At 41.5% G+C, this 15,970-nt stretch overlaps 1 protein-coding gene across 1 annotated transcript in view; it reads right to left on the bottom strand.

Moving 5' to 3' along the window:
- Positions 1-2,932, bottom strand: part of LOC102382509 (transmembrane protein FAM155A-like) — a 257,478-nt gene extending 254,546 nt beyond the window's left edge. The window contains exon 1 of the mRNA XM_025216960.1: positions 2,898-2,932. Coding sequence (XP_025072745.1) covers positions 2,898-2,932 — 35 coding nt within the window. The remainder of the gene's footprint in view (positions 1-2,897) is intronic.
- Positions 2,933-15,970: the final 13,038 nt, after the last annotated feature.

Genomic DNA, 15,970 nt, shown 5'->3' with positions numbered 1-15,970 from the left:
TGGTGTGCATTTATGCGTTTGTGTGTGGCTGCAAGGTTTGTGTATGTGTGCGTAGCTGGAGGATGAGGGGGTGTTTATGTGTGTGTAACTGAAGGGTGTGTGCGTGTGTGTGGCGAGCGGGTGAGAGGGTGTGTAAGTTTGTGTGCGAGGGGTGTTTAGACGTGTGTGTGGCTGGAGGGTGTGTGTGCGCATTTATGGGTGTGTGTGTGATTGTGTCTGTGTATGGCTGGAGGGGGGGTGTATGTGTGGCTGGGGGTGCATGTGTGTGTAGCTGGACTGGGGGTGTGGCTGGAGAATGTGTGTGTGTGATTGTGTTTATGTTTGTGTAGCTGGAGGGGGTGTTTGTATGCTGGTGTGCGTGTGGCTAGAAGGTGTGTGTTTATATGTGTGTGGCTGGAGAATGTGTGTGATTGTGTTTGTGTGTGTAGCAGGAGGGTGTAGCAGGAGGGTGTGTGGGGGTGTGTGTGTAGTTATGTATGTGTGTGTGGCTGGAAGGTGTGTGTGTTTATATGTGTGGTGGCTGAAGGGTGTGTGTGTGTGTGTGGCTGGAGAATGTGTGGGAGATTGTGTGTGTGTGTGTGTGTGTAGCAGGAGGGGGTGTGTGGCTGGAGGGTGGGTTTATGTGTATGTGGGCTTATGTGTGTGTGTGGCTAGAGGGAGGCTGTATGTGGCTAGATAATGTGTGTGTGTGATTGTGTTTATATTTGTAGCTGGAGGGGGCATGTGTGTTTGTGTGCATGTGTTGCTGGGGGCTGTGTATGTATATATGTTTATGTGCGTATGTGTTTATGTGCGTGTATGTGGCTAGAGGGTGTGCGTGTGTTGTTGTGCCAAATAACAAGTGCCAAATAACAAATGGCTCGTGGCAGAGGAAATGTCAGGCTCTGAGTAAAAGCTCTGGATCCCGCCAGGTTTTGTTTTCTTTTCTTTTTTGACCCCTTCTTGCACGCCCTCCCCAATCCTATGGCCTCAGTACAAGTTGTGTCTAGCGGTTTCACCAAACAAACAAGGGAGCAAACAAAAAGACCTGACCTCCAGCGTATCCAAGGCTACAAAGCTCTGCTCTGACTCCTGGATCCAGCCAAATCCTGCCAATTTTTAGGTCTATTCTTCCAGATTCTACTGCCTAAACAGAGACCAGGCACAGACCTAATAGCTATTCCTATTACCACAAACAAATAAAATCAATGAACCCCAGTGCAACTCAGCCACCGAAACTTAAGACTGAGCAACAGATCACGCCAGCCTTTTGCCCCAGCCCCAGAATGTCATTGCCTAAATAGACAACAGGTTAAATGATGATAAAGCAAGTGTCCCCACACTCATAATTTGGAAGCGTGAGGGCTAGAAAGCAGCACCGTACCTAGACTCCTGGTGACCCAGAGCAAACTTTTAGTATCAGGCCCCCCTTTGCCAGAGATAATGATGAATATAATTTTTAAATTACCATTTTTGGGCCCCCCACAGATACAGCCAGAGTCACTGGAGATGCCCTAAGAGTGGATGCTCTCCTTAAACTGTCCAATGCCCATTCACAGATGGTTAAGAGCAGTCCAGGCCATGCAGGGCAGCTGCCATCCTGAGGACCGGAAGTTGGTGTTGGGGATTAAGTTTTTTAGCCTCAGTCCTTGTGCAGCATATTGCCTGCTCCAACAGGTTAAGTCTCTCCTAATATACCTTCAAAATCTTAACTTGATGCCTTTCAGTGAACTTGTGCCCTAAAAGCTTGAGTCTAGGATCTAGCCATTGAAGTTATTCAGGTACAGTAGAGTTTCAGCATTGATGACAACTAAACTGGACTTATACCAAATTCCCTTCAAAAGTTTCAGTGGACCTCATTTTAAATATAAGGAATATCTAGAACTGGTAATATCTACAAAACCAGGCTGAATGTATTAGGTACACACGTTTTACCTTATAAAATACAATTTATCTTTAATTTTTAATAATTAGCTTATTGATAAAAAAAATACACAAGTTAAAGCAGCATTTTATTTATCCCCTAGCAATGGAACTTATAATATATTGTGATTATGATCTATGTGGTGGAGAGGTTTCTGACAGCTGATGGCTCTTTGATTCAGCACCAAAAGGCTGAATGAAATTCAAGGATTGGAAGTTGAAACTAGACAAATTCAGACAAGAAAAAGGGTGCACATTTTTAGTAGTGGTGGTTATTAACCACAAGAACAACTTCCAATTGAATTTGCTGGATATTCCATTAAAGGCTGCCTATTTTTCTGAAAGATATGCTATACCTCAAACAGGAGTTATAGGCTTGATGGGGGAGTTAAGGAGAGATTCTCTGGCCTGTGTTAGGCAGGAGGTCAAAAATGATCAGAATGATCCCATACAGCTTTAAAAAAACCACTATGAGTCAACTTCCATATTTAGCAGAAGTTATGCCTGGGTTTTATTTTGATAGATTTATTTCAAGTTGCAGAATAAGGATGAATATTATAAGACAGATTATACAGCACCCATTGAGAGCATAGGAACATAGATCCTATTCAAACAGACTACATCACCTGCTAACAGTACATTCTTCATTTGGGTTCTGGTGTTTTGATTTCAATGATTCAGGTATTCAGGCAAAAATGTTGAAGGATCCATTTGAATGCACGTGCTGAATCATCATTTTGACATTGCTGCATTTTGATATTGGGATATCTTTGATTGAATTTCTTTTAAACATTCAGAGTAGCTCAACATCTCTATTTGTTAAACTGATCCTTTGCAGAGGAGGAGGGGAGAGGAAGAAAGGGAACAAGAACTATGGTAAAGTGGAATAGGGTCGATCCTGGCAGAAGAAGCAGGTTCTAAGTGTCGGAGATGAGATTTTATAGTTAACCTGTAAACCAGAATATACTCATATGTAATGGGAGCTGGTCCACTACCTTATTAACATAACATTTCTTTGCCAGTAGGCCATGTGGTGCTTGTCTCCCCTGCTTTTTTACCTGTGTCATGTTGTAGGGTGTTTTTCTTCTGTTCTCATAAGGTGCCAGTGGCATAACTAGGGTGGGGCAAAAGAAGCAGCTGCCCCAGGCACCAACTTGGGGGAAGCATGGAGATGGAAAAACCGACTGCCACTGCAGCTGTGTGATTATACCAGTAGTATGATGACAACTGGAAGTGGCTGTTGCCCTTGTGTGTGGCACCTGTCCCAGGCACTCAGCTGCATTATTATGCTTCCGCAAGGTGCTTTGTGGCTCTGGTATATGAGAAGGGTCAGAGTGGAAATTGCTTATGCTTCTTTAAAGAACTTATGTAAGCAAGGGACCAGAAACAATGATTTCAGGCACCCTCATGCCATACCTATGTTCTACTCTTAGAAACATAAGAACACCATGGAAAAGGATTTCTGGACCAGGAAGGGGGTCCAGAGAGAGGATTGGAAGAGGATTTCTGGACCATCAAGTCTAGTCCCCTGTGGGTGTAAGCATAACCAACCACCTATCCAAAGGGCTCACAAGATTGTCCACTTAGCCCCAGTCATAAAGCACCCCATGGTAATATAATGCCAAGTAGGAACAGGCATCCATCCAGGAAGAGCACACACCAACTGCTGAAACTTCCTTAGCCTGGTGAAGGGTTTTTGAACTCGAAAGCTTGCTTAATAACTATTCTCCAGGTATTTGGTTTGGTCTAATAAAAGATATCAAATTCACCCAAGGAACCTTGTCTGCCTATGTCCTTAGACCAACACGGCTACAACCTACACCCCTGCAAGTAGGAACAGATACACTTGTTCTCTGCTAGGCAGCTGCATTTATAGGATGGACATCAGAAATGGGCTGTTTCCATCAGGATGCATGTAATGGATTTAGGTGTTTGGAGTGCAGTTGTTCTGGGACATGCTGGAAATTTGTCTGTTACCTCCCCCCCCCCCCCCGCCTCACAACCCCCCCCCCCCCCCCCCAATAATACAGGTAACTAGAATTGCTCTGGATTATGCAGTGGAAATTGGAGAGCTGTTAAAACCTGTTGAAATCCAGAAGGATCTATGCTTTACTCAGACTCCCTATAAATTTTAATGGAAGAGTCAACTGGCAAAAAGGATTGACTGGCTTGTGTGTGTACTTGTGTGTGTATTATTTCTCTATTAACACTTATATCTGATTTATCCAAGTTCATAATCATTCTGCTGGATATTGTTGAGGCACTTTTATTTTTATGATCACAGGTAACGTATCACTCACTTTTCTCTACATTTGTGTTGAAAATATAATATGATTTCTTACATCCTGAATAATAATATGTAAAGGGGAAATGACTGAGTACTCCCTGAAATTTGTGTTTCCCTGCTTTCCTCTTGGATCCAGTTTTCTATTCCAAGGAACGTGTCAGGTTGATACATTATTTCCTCTCCCCCTGTTCATATTTCTCTCTAAATCCCTCTTCCTTTCCCTCTCCAAGGAAGTTATGATGCTGGTTTCACAGACTTCTGCAGCAGCTGGTTCCTGCTGGATATGAACAGCTACAGTTCAGTTCTCTGGTGCCCCTTAGTGTTAGATCTTGGAGCTCTGGGGGATAAAAAGACAGAGATACACTGGGAAAATCAGGACACTAAATACAAGTGGAAGGAAAATACCTCCGCTATAGAAAGCAATTGATTGATCTTTCTTTACAGCTCCATTAAATATATTCTACTATAGACTTGACATGAATAATTGCTATTTGATTTCATTACACTACATATAAGAGAATAGAACAATGTGAGATACTGCTCAGAAGTAGCATGCTAAAAGTATGCCCTCACATTCAGCATTACCCCCAAAGGCTTTTAGAAAATAAATAAATAAAATGCTGGTAGAATCTGATACTGACTCCACTCTGGATTGACACTTCTTATTAGAAATATTTATTACTCCTGGTGTGCCAAGGCTTGGCGAGTGTGAAGAACTCGTATAAGTCTACCTCCCCAGCAAGCAGGGTCAACAGATGTTCTACAGATTGATCTCTTTAATGCAGCTTAGTTGTGGTTTAAGTTAACTCTGCCATGTAGTGTTCTAGCAATGCAATTAGAGTTGATGTTCTTTTAATTCTTTGACTCACAATATGCAATATAACTAATTTATTTAACGCTGTGTCTCAGGGAAAAGTCTAACAGAATGAGATATGCACAACATTTAAGTAATTGCTTAACTTAAACAGTATGAGTTTTCTTAGTGCACACATTTTAACAAAACTTAACAGGGAAAAAGATTTGCTTACAGGGTGTTTTAGTGCATAAGAGTTAAAATCATATAAAAGAAGGCTTGAAATTTAAAAACACTCCTCTTTAAGTTCTGCCTTATGTAAATGTAATAAACCATAATATTCTGATGTTATGCTATTTCTCTGCTTTACTGTTGATATAGTATTGTGAGCTCTGAAGGAAACTGTTTTGAATAAGACTGCCAGTGACTTAACTGCTTGGGTCTCTCAGGTGATTTATAATGATTTTGTGATTATTGGCCTGGATTGCTTCACATATGTGTTTTTATACCTCAGGGTTTCCATTAAAAGTGTCTCTAATTGTTTCAGTACTGCCTGAGGTAAAATCCTGAAGCAGGTTATTTTGTTATATGATAAATCTTGTTTTATTACTGAATAAACTGACTGTATGGGTACTCCTAGTGTTGTGGCAATTAAAATCAGAAACATTCAACTTCCTTGCATTTACAGTGCAATACAACCTTCCTTATATAAACACAGCATGATCAAACCATTTAATAGTTTTTCCTATATATTACATTTATTTTTAGATGTAGTGATTTGGATAGATTTTTATCCTTAGATCATTATACTGCAGCTATGTCCTTAACAGGCTTACTTATTAGTTAGTTCAGTATATTCAATGTATTCTATAGTTTTTTCATTATAATCATTTTATTCAACCTGTATATAACCAGAGTTGTACGTATTTTCGTACGTATGGACTTTGAATCGGGTCCCAGGTTGGTAAATTCAAGCTCATACATATCTATTTTTGATCAATAGGTTTCTGCAGTCTATTTCATTCTTGTCCTCTTGTTCTTTGTTGCTTTTCTCTCCCCCCCCACCGCCCCCTTCAGCCTTTTTTTTTTATCCTGGTCTTCTCAGCTTGCATTTTTCAAAATGCTTTGGAATATTACAGGCCTGGATACCATATTACGGCACTCTAAAATGTGACAGATTAGAATTTATAGAACCCTTTTTGGTACATACCTGGAGATAATACTATGGTTTAGGTTGATTGAATTATCTTGGACAGGCTTGCTCTATATCCTTATGTCTTTTTCAGTGAGAAAATAAGAATACATTTTTGTTCTTTAAAATCATCTCCGAAAGGGACAGAGAGGGCAGCTATGTAAATCCAAAATTTTAACACTTCAGTGCTTAAGGCTTAGAGTTCTCTCCAAATAGCTTTAGATGATCTTTTTCATAATATTGAGGAACTGTGAGCCCAAGACATTACAAAGAGGCTTAGAGGTGATGGAGGCTAGTTCTTGATTAAAAGGAAGCCTCTGAACAAATAAACTAAAACTTCTGTGCATGCTTGGACAGGGATGCCAATATTTTGACATGTGAATAGGAATGTCAATATTTTGCTCATTAGTCAATGAAAACATCTGTGCATCCTTGCTACATAATATGCAATGCATCTTCAGTGGTTTGTTTGTGTGATTACTAAATGTAGTGCTAGATAATAGTGAATAGGATCTATGACTACCACTCATATAAATTAGCTAGGTATGGCAGAATGTAACATGCTTGCTGAAATTCCAACAAATATTATCTTTTACAGGGCAAATATCTAGAATTGTTCAGTGATGTTATTTATGTGAATGTGTGTGTGTAAAATATGGGCCCCACTGATTAGACATAATAGAAAACAGACTGATATAAATATATACAGTATTGAACCAGTATACTGAAGTGGATTGATTCCAACCATTTCAGATAGACTTGGACCGACTTGCTGTAAACAAGTCATATTACTACATCTTGCCCTTGTGACTAAAAAACTACATGAGCTCTGAGTGCACTGAGATTTCCTTGCACAGGAAGGCTGTGATGGCTTTAGGTTAGCAAGATTCTTTACTAGGTGAGTATTGAATACATGTATGACTTTCTTCTATATAGCTGTTGTTATCATTTTTGAATGTCCACAGAACTGAACACAAGGGGAGAGCCTAGAGATCCTCAGTTCTTATTGTAGCTCTGACAAGGATGTGTTGTGTGGCTCTCTTCCTTAATCATACTTATAATTATTTACCAATGAAACTGTGAGGATTAACTGTCTTCAAGCTTTCTGAATTTTACAGCAATATTAAAAAATAAAAACCAGCAATATATTTCCGATTCAGCTGTTAGTTTGGTAAGCATATCTTATTTCTACTATGTTGATGGCTAGACTGAACCAATAATTCTTCCCTTCTAGAATCCACAAGATTCTATAGGGAAAAATATGATTCTCTGTGAAGAAGACTTTGTTTCTTAGCTATCCTATCAGTAGGGAATACCCTTAACAACATTGCTTATTTTGTGGTTAATAAATGTTAATTTGATATTAAGTCACATGTTGAGAAAGTCATATGATATATTGCAATTTCTTCACTATTCATGTTATTAGAAATGCAGAATTGAATTTCCATTCTTTTTTAAACAGAAAAGTTAATTGTGTTAATTTCCTTACTCTCCAATTATCTTTACTCAATTGCAATATTTAACTCTTGCATGTTAGTTAAGAACATCTCCTTTTTGTTTCTTTTTTTTTGGTGATTCATTTGGTTTTGTTTCTCAACCTTTCTTCTCTTGTCTTGAGAGGCTTTCACTGTGAATGCCTTTGTCCACTCTACAGCATCAAAGCAAATACTGGTTTCATTCTCCTTTTCAGCACATTCACTATGTTGCCTGGATAAGCAGACAGCCACTACTTCCTAAGTGTCACTGTTACAGTCATAATCTGTTCCAACCTGCAGATATACTTGCACTTTAGTTGCTGAAAGTGCACTGAGTGCTGCAGAGGTGAGAGCATACCTTCAGAGTTCACAAATCATCATTTTATGGGACATTGGCTGGCTCTGCTGCATATGGGCTTCATGAAACATTAAAAGAAAACCACTTTGGAAGGGTAATGATGTTCTCATACTTGCTAACATTTCTTAGAGAAAAGGAAACCAATTTTATTGTGTCATTACATTTTACTTTCTTTTCTTTTTTATTAATTATTGATATTGCAGAAGCACATAGAAACCCAAAACAGTGATCAAGAACCATTATTCTTTACAAAGAAGAAAAGTAAAAGAAAAAGTCTCTGCCCCAGACACCTGAATGTCCATGATTATGAAAAGATATAACAGATCTGTATAGGATGAGAAATGGTCAGAAACAGATAGGAGTAAAGAAAGATGGCTACACAAACAGTTGCCAGTGAACTAAATACAATTCACATTGATGCCAGTGGGAGTAAAAAAGGTTTTCATTAGAAGTGGTCCAGAAACTACTTTCTGCTGATGCATTACAGGGTGTACAACTAAAGTGAACATACTATAAGGAAATTTGCCAGGATTGCCTTCCATGGTATTACAAGAGTGGTTGCAAGCAAGACAGAAAGCACCCAACAGATTGAGCCTGCTGGCACCCACTACCTAGATGTGCTACAGTTGCTGGTAGAGTGAAATCACATAAACATTTTCTTGCCACATCTGAACTACTAAATAAAACAGTGGCAGCTAAACAAGTGGAAATGTGGCACTCATGGCTCAGCATACTCAGTGAAGGAAAATGAACATTGATGTTGCTGAATACATTCCTGCAGGGGTGGAAAAAGACTAACCAACCTGGAAATGTTTGAATAATCACTGAATGAGTTAGCAGAATAAAAAATAGCTTGTGGAAATGTGGCTATTCTTTTTGATACATGGGGAACATAGACCAGGGCACACCAATTGTTTTGTGTGTTCCTAGAAGAGCCATGCAACATCAAGGACCTACCCAAAGCTACACACTAGGCAATAGCACATGCCTAATTTGAAAGTAGGAGACAAGAATAAGTATTATAACCAGTAAAACAAAATTGGATTATTTTTGTGAATTTAAAAAATGTACCTTTTATTAACAAAATGAAATATGATGTTCTTTGAGCAGCTCCGGTAAAAAATAACTTTTAATGAACATGGATTTTTTTCTCTAGGGACTATACCTTGACAAAATGGGATGAGGCTGAAGAGCTGTTGGGCAGTTGCTGGCCTGGGCTCCCCAAGCTGCTGCTGGAGTTAGCAGGTGGGGAGCTCTGCAGGATAGGTGCTGGAGGCCCAAGGGGCCCTCCCCAGGTGACACATCACCAGGCAGGCTGCTGGAGGTGGGCTGTGGGGAGCCAGGGGCAGGGGCAGGGTCTGGAGCAGTCATAACATGGGAAGGCAGAAGTGGGGAGGAGAGAGCTGCTGAGTGCTGCCCCTGTACTGTGCTTGCTGCTCCTGGCCAGGCAAGTGGCTGGCCAGGGCGCAGAGAGTGGGGCTGCCTTTTGCAGCTGGAGCCTGGAGTTGCCCCTAGTGGTGGCCAGGGTCTATTGCAATGTTGCAGGAAGTGGCAGCAGTTCAGTGCTAAGAGCAACAAAGGATTGCATAGTATGATAACGACTTTTAGGTATTACACTTTAAACAATGAGGTTCACATCTGGGATCAAAGCTGAAGTGGCAGGAGAAGTAAACATAAAGAATTCATGTGGTATGGTTCTGAGGATAAGCCTGCCAAATAGACTGGACACATGGCTCCAGACCTGTCCTCACAGGTAAAGATAAACTTGCATTTCAAAGAAAAGAAGGGTTAGGAGGGAAAACTCTTCTGTCCAAATAGCCTTTGATTAGATATGAGCAGGTATACTGGTTTTCTCTAATAAAAAAATCCCCACTTTCCATTAGAAAAGTAACCCCAAATCCACATTTTTCCATGATTAAAATGAAACATCACTAATATATAGATATACTAATATATAGATTACATATGACCATTGATACGTTCCTTGACATGAGAGGTCCATGTCCACAAGCTGCTCAATAAAGTTGTGACACTGTCTCCCATCTCCATGCATGCTATGGGGGGGGGGAACCCAGGGCCAGGGTAGTATGTGTGGGCTGGCCTGGGATGGGGAGAAGAGGAAGGGGCAGGGGCAGGGAGGGTCCTGCCCCCAGTGTAGGGCTTACCACATGGCTGGGACTGGCGTGACTGTCACCTCCGTGTGGTCACAACTCTCAGCAATGGCATGCAACTCCAGGTGGTGCCCTCAGATCGCGAAGCATGGAGGGTGGGCACCTGGACAGGGTTCCCCCCCAGGGAAGAGCTGGTGCTGCTGGTGGCTGGCAGTGTCATGACTGACCATGCCTCTTGGCTGGGTCTGGGGCTGTGGAGCTGTCAGGGCAGGCATTGGCCCAGACTCCTCAATTTGCTGGTGGAGGGTGAGGCCATGGAGCTCAGTGGGATGCTTTGCTGGATGCTGGTGGGGTCCTCCCCTGGTGATGTGTCACTGAGGGTGACAAGCTGGGGCAGGGGCTCAGGCAGGCCACCTGTGCTGGTGTACACAGCTCGGCTGTGGCCTGGGTCCTGTGGCATGAGGATGTCCGTCAGTGCTCTATTCAGCACTGGTGAGACCACAGCTGGAGTACTGCATACAGTTCTGGGCACCACACTTTAACAAGGACATGTGCAAGCTTAAGAGAGTCCAGAGAAGAGCCACTCATATGATCAGAGTCTTACATGGCAAGCCATATGAGGAAAGGCTGAGGGATCTGGAACTCTTCAGCCTGAGGAAAAGGAGGCTGAGAGGGGACTTGGTAGCAGCTTACCGCTACACTAGGGGAGTACATTAAGGGCTCAGTGAGCAACTGTTCACCAAACCACCTGAGGGGAAAACCAGGAGTAATGGCCACAAATTCCTGGAAGGTTATATTCAGGCTCACCATTAGGAAAAACTTCTTCGCAGTCATGGTGTCCAGACTTTTGAATAAGCTCCCTCCAGAAGTGGTGCAATCACCTACCCTGGAAATCTTCAAGAGGAGACGTGGAGAGTTCACACTAATCCCATGGAGTCTGTAAACCTCAGTTGAATAACATAGGTAACTACTAACCTGATTGTTCCTCAGTTTGGATTTTCAGTGGTGACCCCGAGTCCCACCTGCTATGTCTTGTTGGAAAAATATTTAGTTTGGGAGGATGTAATGTAAACACCATCCAGTAATAAAATATCGATCTATTTTTTGAGGTTTTGTATCTTTGCTTGTTAATTTTTTTCTTAAAAAAAAAACCAAACTCACAGGGTGTTCTTTAAGCTAAGATTCTTTATAAGTTATCCATCTAATTTTTTTTAATATTTTTAAGTCGCAGTGGCTTCTTAGCTGGCTGGGTCAACAGAAACCAAGTTTTGTTTGTTTGTTTGTTTATTCGGCAATTGCTTGATGTCTTCTTTAGTAAAGGTAAGTATTATGTCTGTTATAAGATTTTAATATTAAATGTAAATTTAAACAGCTCAAAATACGAATAAGGTTTTTCTTTTCTTTTTTTATAGGACCATCACAAAGAAAACAGGTTGATGATACCTTTAAATACTTTAAAGCTAGCTGGGCTTAATGTATCTTTCAACTTTCTTCCTTTTTTATTTAAATTTTTTAAATTATTTAAATTTTTAAAGATTCAAGAAAATTTTACTTGTTATTATTGTTCTCTGTAGATTCCTCCTGTCCACCCCTCTGCTCCTCAATGCTGAACAGTCCTCAGGACCACGCTATGGAAAAATTCTCTCTCTCTCTTTCCTTTTCTTTCTTATTCTGCCTCCTCCAGGCAGATGCTGTCTCCAGTTCCTTTCAACTCACTTTGTGACACCGCCTCTCTGCCGCTGACAGCCCATTCCTCCTCCTGATTGGCTCCCCTTGTCTCATGATCCCTCCACCCTGCATCTGGGTCTTCCTTCCCTTCATTCCGCTTTTGGCAGCATTCCAGCTGCATCGAGCAGCTGCTTCAGAAGTGCGGCTTCCTGCCGTCCTCTCTCCATCCCTGCTGGCTCTCCCATTGCTCCAACGCCAACTCTCTGTCTGTATGACAGGAGACTAAGCAGTCACCTTGCTGGGGTCACCTGATTCTGAGTTATCTTTCCTGCTTGGTGCAGGGGGCTGGACCCAATGATCTTCTGAGATTCCTTCTGGCCTTATAATCTATGAATCTATGAGTTGCTGCATAAAAGGCATGGACTAATGGGTACTTCCTGACCTACGCTTGTGGTCAATGATGGAAACCCACTGTGCCTGCAAGGCCTTGACCTCTATGTAGCACTGCCAGGCTGATCAGTCATGCCTGTATTCCTGCATCTGAGCTGATAGCCTCTCATAGACATAGGCATTGGAGTGCCTGCCCCACTTGAACTAGCCCTGCACCTCTTCCTCATCCCATAGTGCCACAAGGTCACCAGTCTCCTCCATTAATCATTTGGAGTCCCAGGTGGCAGGCACATGTGTGGGCATGGCCACAGAGAAGAAGGACACCATTGTGGGTCCCACACTAGATCTCTGGGCCCCTGTATGGCTCTCTCTTTGCTGCCATGCCTGAACAGCTGCCTGCAGCACCCAGCACAGGGGCCTGGCATGGTACTAGTAGCTGCATGGAAGAAGCAATGCGCTACAGCACCTGTGCGCTTGGAGCAGGCTGCTGTGGGGGAAGGGGAGCTGTGGGCAGGTGGAGTTGGCCTCTGCATCCAGAAACTGCCTAGAGCTGCACCTGAGGGTTGGCAGGCCTTACTGGAGCCTACAGCAGCCTGGAAAAGCCTGCAGGCCTGGATAGTGTGGGCCTGGCATCCACATGCCAGGCAGCAGCACCTGAATGCAGGAAGGCTAGGAGAACTGGCCTGTGGCCTCCCCAGGGGGACACAGGGTCCTGGTGTGGCCTCATGCTCCCAGGTAGTGTGTCCCAGGGCTCTGCATGCCTGCAGGTTTTTAAAGGCCTGAGGCAGGGGTTGCCATCGAGGCAGCCCAGGCCTGGGGCAGGAGATGCTCCCAGTCTGAAGCCCTGGGGCTAGCCTCAGGCTGCTGCCCTAGTGGCAGAGCTGACCCTGGAGCAAACTTGCTCCCAGGTTACATCTACACATGTGCAACTGCACAGTAGCTAATTGCATGTAAATTTGTTACCTGCATATGCAGGTAGCAAAACTACTGGCAATTAAGTGTTTTTACTGTACAATAAGTATGCGAATGTGTAGACACTGATGCTTACTGCACAGTAAACTATGCTATTGCACAGTTAAGCATCTTCTATAGATGTGCCCACAGATATTAATGGGGAAGCTGGGGGAAGGAGAAAGAAAGACAGAGAGAGAGAGAGAGAGAGAGACTGTTCTGAGATACATAGAAGTATATGAACAACACCCAAACTGAACTGACCTTGGGATTACAAAATGCTGAAACTATTAGCAAGGGAATTTTCTATAGGAGGTAGGAAGGAAGAAGTTTAAGACTGGAGAAGCTGCTGTTGGATAAACCCTTTCTTGCTCCTGCTAAAGAAGCCATTGTAGTTGTGCGATTTTGGTAGTCACTGGGTGCATATAGTACCTTTGGGTTACTGTGCAGTAAAATAAGGCTGAGTGAACTTTCCTCAGGCACATGCCTACACATGTGCCCACCAGGAGCAAGTTTGCTCCCACTGGGAGCAGTTCAGTGAAGGGCTGCTCTTGTCTGCCCTGCTTTGCCCCACCCCCCTCCCCCCAGCAGCCAGGGGAAGCTCCAGTCCTGGGCAAGTAGAGTGCATGGGAGTCAGGCTTGGGTTCTTGGGGGTAGAGGCAGCTGCCTGGTCTCTTAGGCAGCTGTCTCCTAGCCCCGTGCTCCAATCTTCATGGGATGAGGAGTGAAGTGCTGTCCTGACAGGGATATTTTCCCACCCCATGCCCCATGCAGACTGAGATGCAGCACTGGCAGGAAGGTGCCCAGGAGGTGGGACAACTCTCCTGCCCCCTGCTGTCTTGGGTGACCAGGAACAATTTTCTACTGGTCAGCTGTCTAAATGTGCACTACTGCGCAGTACCTAATGCACAGTTAATCTAGAACCTGTATCTACAGGTACTAGCAAACCACACATTAGGCTAATTTACTGTGCAGTAATTGCTGTGCATGTGTATATGGTGATGGTTTACTGTGCATTAGATTAGTCCAATGTGGATTATTTTAGGTGACAGATGTATTAATAAAATGGTGGGCTGTGTGTAGGTTATAGATCCCTCTATTAAGGAAAGAAAAACCCTAGAACCCTGTATGATATATTTTTCATTTAAGTCTGTTTCTTCATTTCAAAATAAAATAAAGTTAGTTGCTAAAGGTTTCGTAATTCTTTGCAGTAATTTGTTAAGAAACATCTCAATGTGACATCTGTCCAGGTAAATATTTCTTAATGCTTTCCTTTAAATCCAACCCAGCAGGCAGACCATATGTAGGATTTGATAGTAATTAAAACTATCATCTGCATGAATTTACAAAACATTATTGCCACTGCCTACCTTAAAGTTTGTAATTCATATTCTGTTTTCCTTTCCTGTAATAGACTCAACTAATTTTCCTTATTTTTTTCTCACTCTATGTTAATATATTGTTCTCTAAGAAAAGATTCGTCACAAATGTAGTATAGGCAAACATCACACAATACAGTCACTTATATGTATACCTTGTTCATGTAAACAGGCATGGCTTCACTGAGATCAACAGAGATCATAGATTTACATTAGCTAGGATCAGACTTTACCCTAATTGAAACTATGGAAAAACCTGCAGTTGATTGGTAAATTATGGAATGGTAAAAGTCGCTTTATAATTACACTTGACATACATTTTACATTAAAAATATAATGTGTCTCCCTGCTTCCCAACAGACATAAACAAAGAAATATTAACAATAAAATTGATGTGTTATATCTGTGGCCAAAATAATATCATTAACCCAAGGTGCAGTGGATTGAGAAAAGTTTCCTAAAATAGTGTTCAGTAGAGTAGAATATTTGGACATAGTTTTTGTCATTTAATATGAGTGGCAAGGAAGAAAACAGTGGGTTCTAGGACCATAGCTTTCATAGTATTGTGATGTACATAATAGAAAATCCTAGGAAACATACGATTTTTTTTCCATTGAGAATAGAATAGATTTACTTCATATATTTCTTGTTAACTAGTTATGAACAGAGCTACATTTTAAAACCTAAAAGTATGTCATTAAAATAGCTACCTTTGGTATCTCATCTTGGAAATTATTTCTAGAAGACATTTGTTTTAAATGGGGATGTAAGAAGGGGATATATGAGTGGTGCAGAAGAAGTGGAAAACTATTCCAAGTGACAGAACAGACAAGGATTTTAAATGTTGTGAAAAGCTAAATCCTCCATTATTTTACTGCCTGGGAGATTTCTGACCAAGATTCTGAGCTTCTTGCCTTGATTCCAAATAAAATTTTGAAGCAGCTTGTTTACTTTGTAGCAATAATACGTTGGTTTACACTAGAAGCAAATTGACTGATTCACTGCAGCAGAATCTGTTAGCACTTGTTCCCCTCATTTTTTATTGAATACCAAATTCCATTACACCAGGGGCTAGATGTACAATGCAAAAAAGAAAAGAAAAGTCTGTGAATATTCATTTGAATTTTTAAATTATATTTCTTTGGCTATGTTCACACACCTTTTTCTACAAACTCTTAAATGATTCAATTTGCTAGCACAAACATTCACAGAAAATGAATTATGAAATATGAATTACAAAGAAATATTCACTGGAAATGTTTTCAAACCTGTCTAAACAGGGAACAGAAACAACATCATGTGTCTTATCTGATCACAACTCAGTAATATACATATTCATAAACAAGGCAACACATTTGAAAGGTATTTGTTGAATAAATGTGAATAATAAATACATTTGGGGAGACAAGTTCAAATCAGAAATATTGCCTGAGCAGAAATATTAATCACATAAGTTGTTTTATA

The sequence above is a fragment of the Alligator sinensis genome, unplaced genomic scaffold (genome assembly GCF_000455745.1).
Source record: "Alligator sinensis unplaced genomic scaffold, ASM45574v1 scaffold483_1, whole genome shotgun sequence".
Lineage (NCBI taxonomy): Eukaryota > Metazoa > Chordata > Crocodylia > Alligatoridae > Alligator > Alligator sinensis.
Note: the sequence above shows the minus strand (reverse complement) of the source record. Positions and strands in the feature narration are given on the sequence as shown.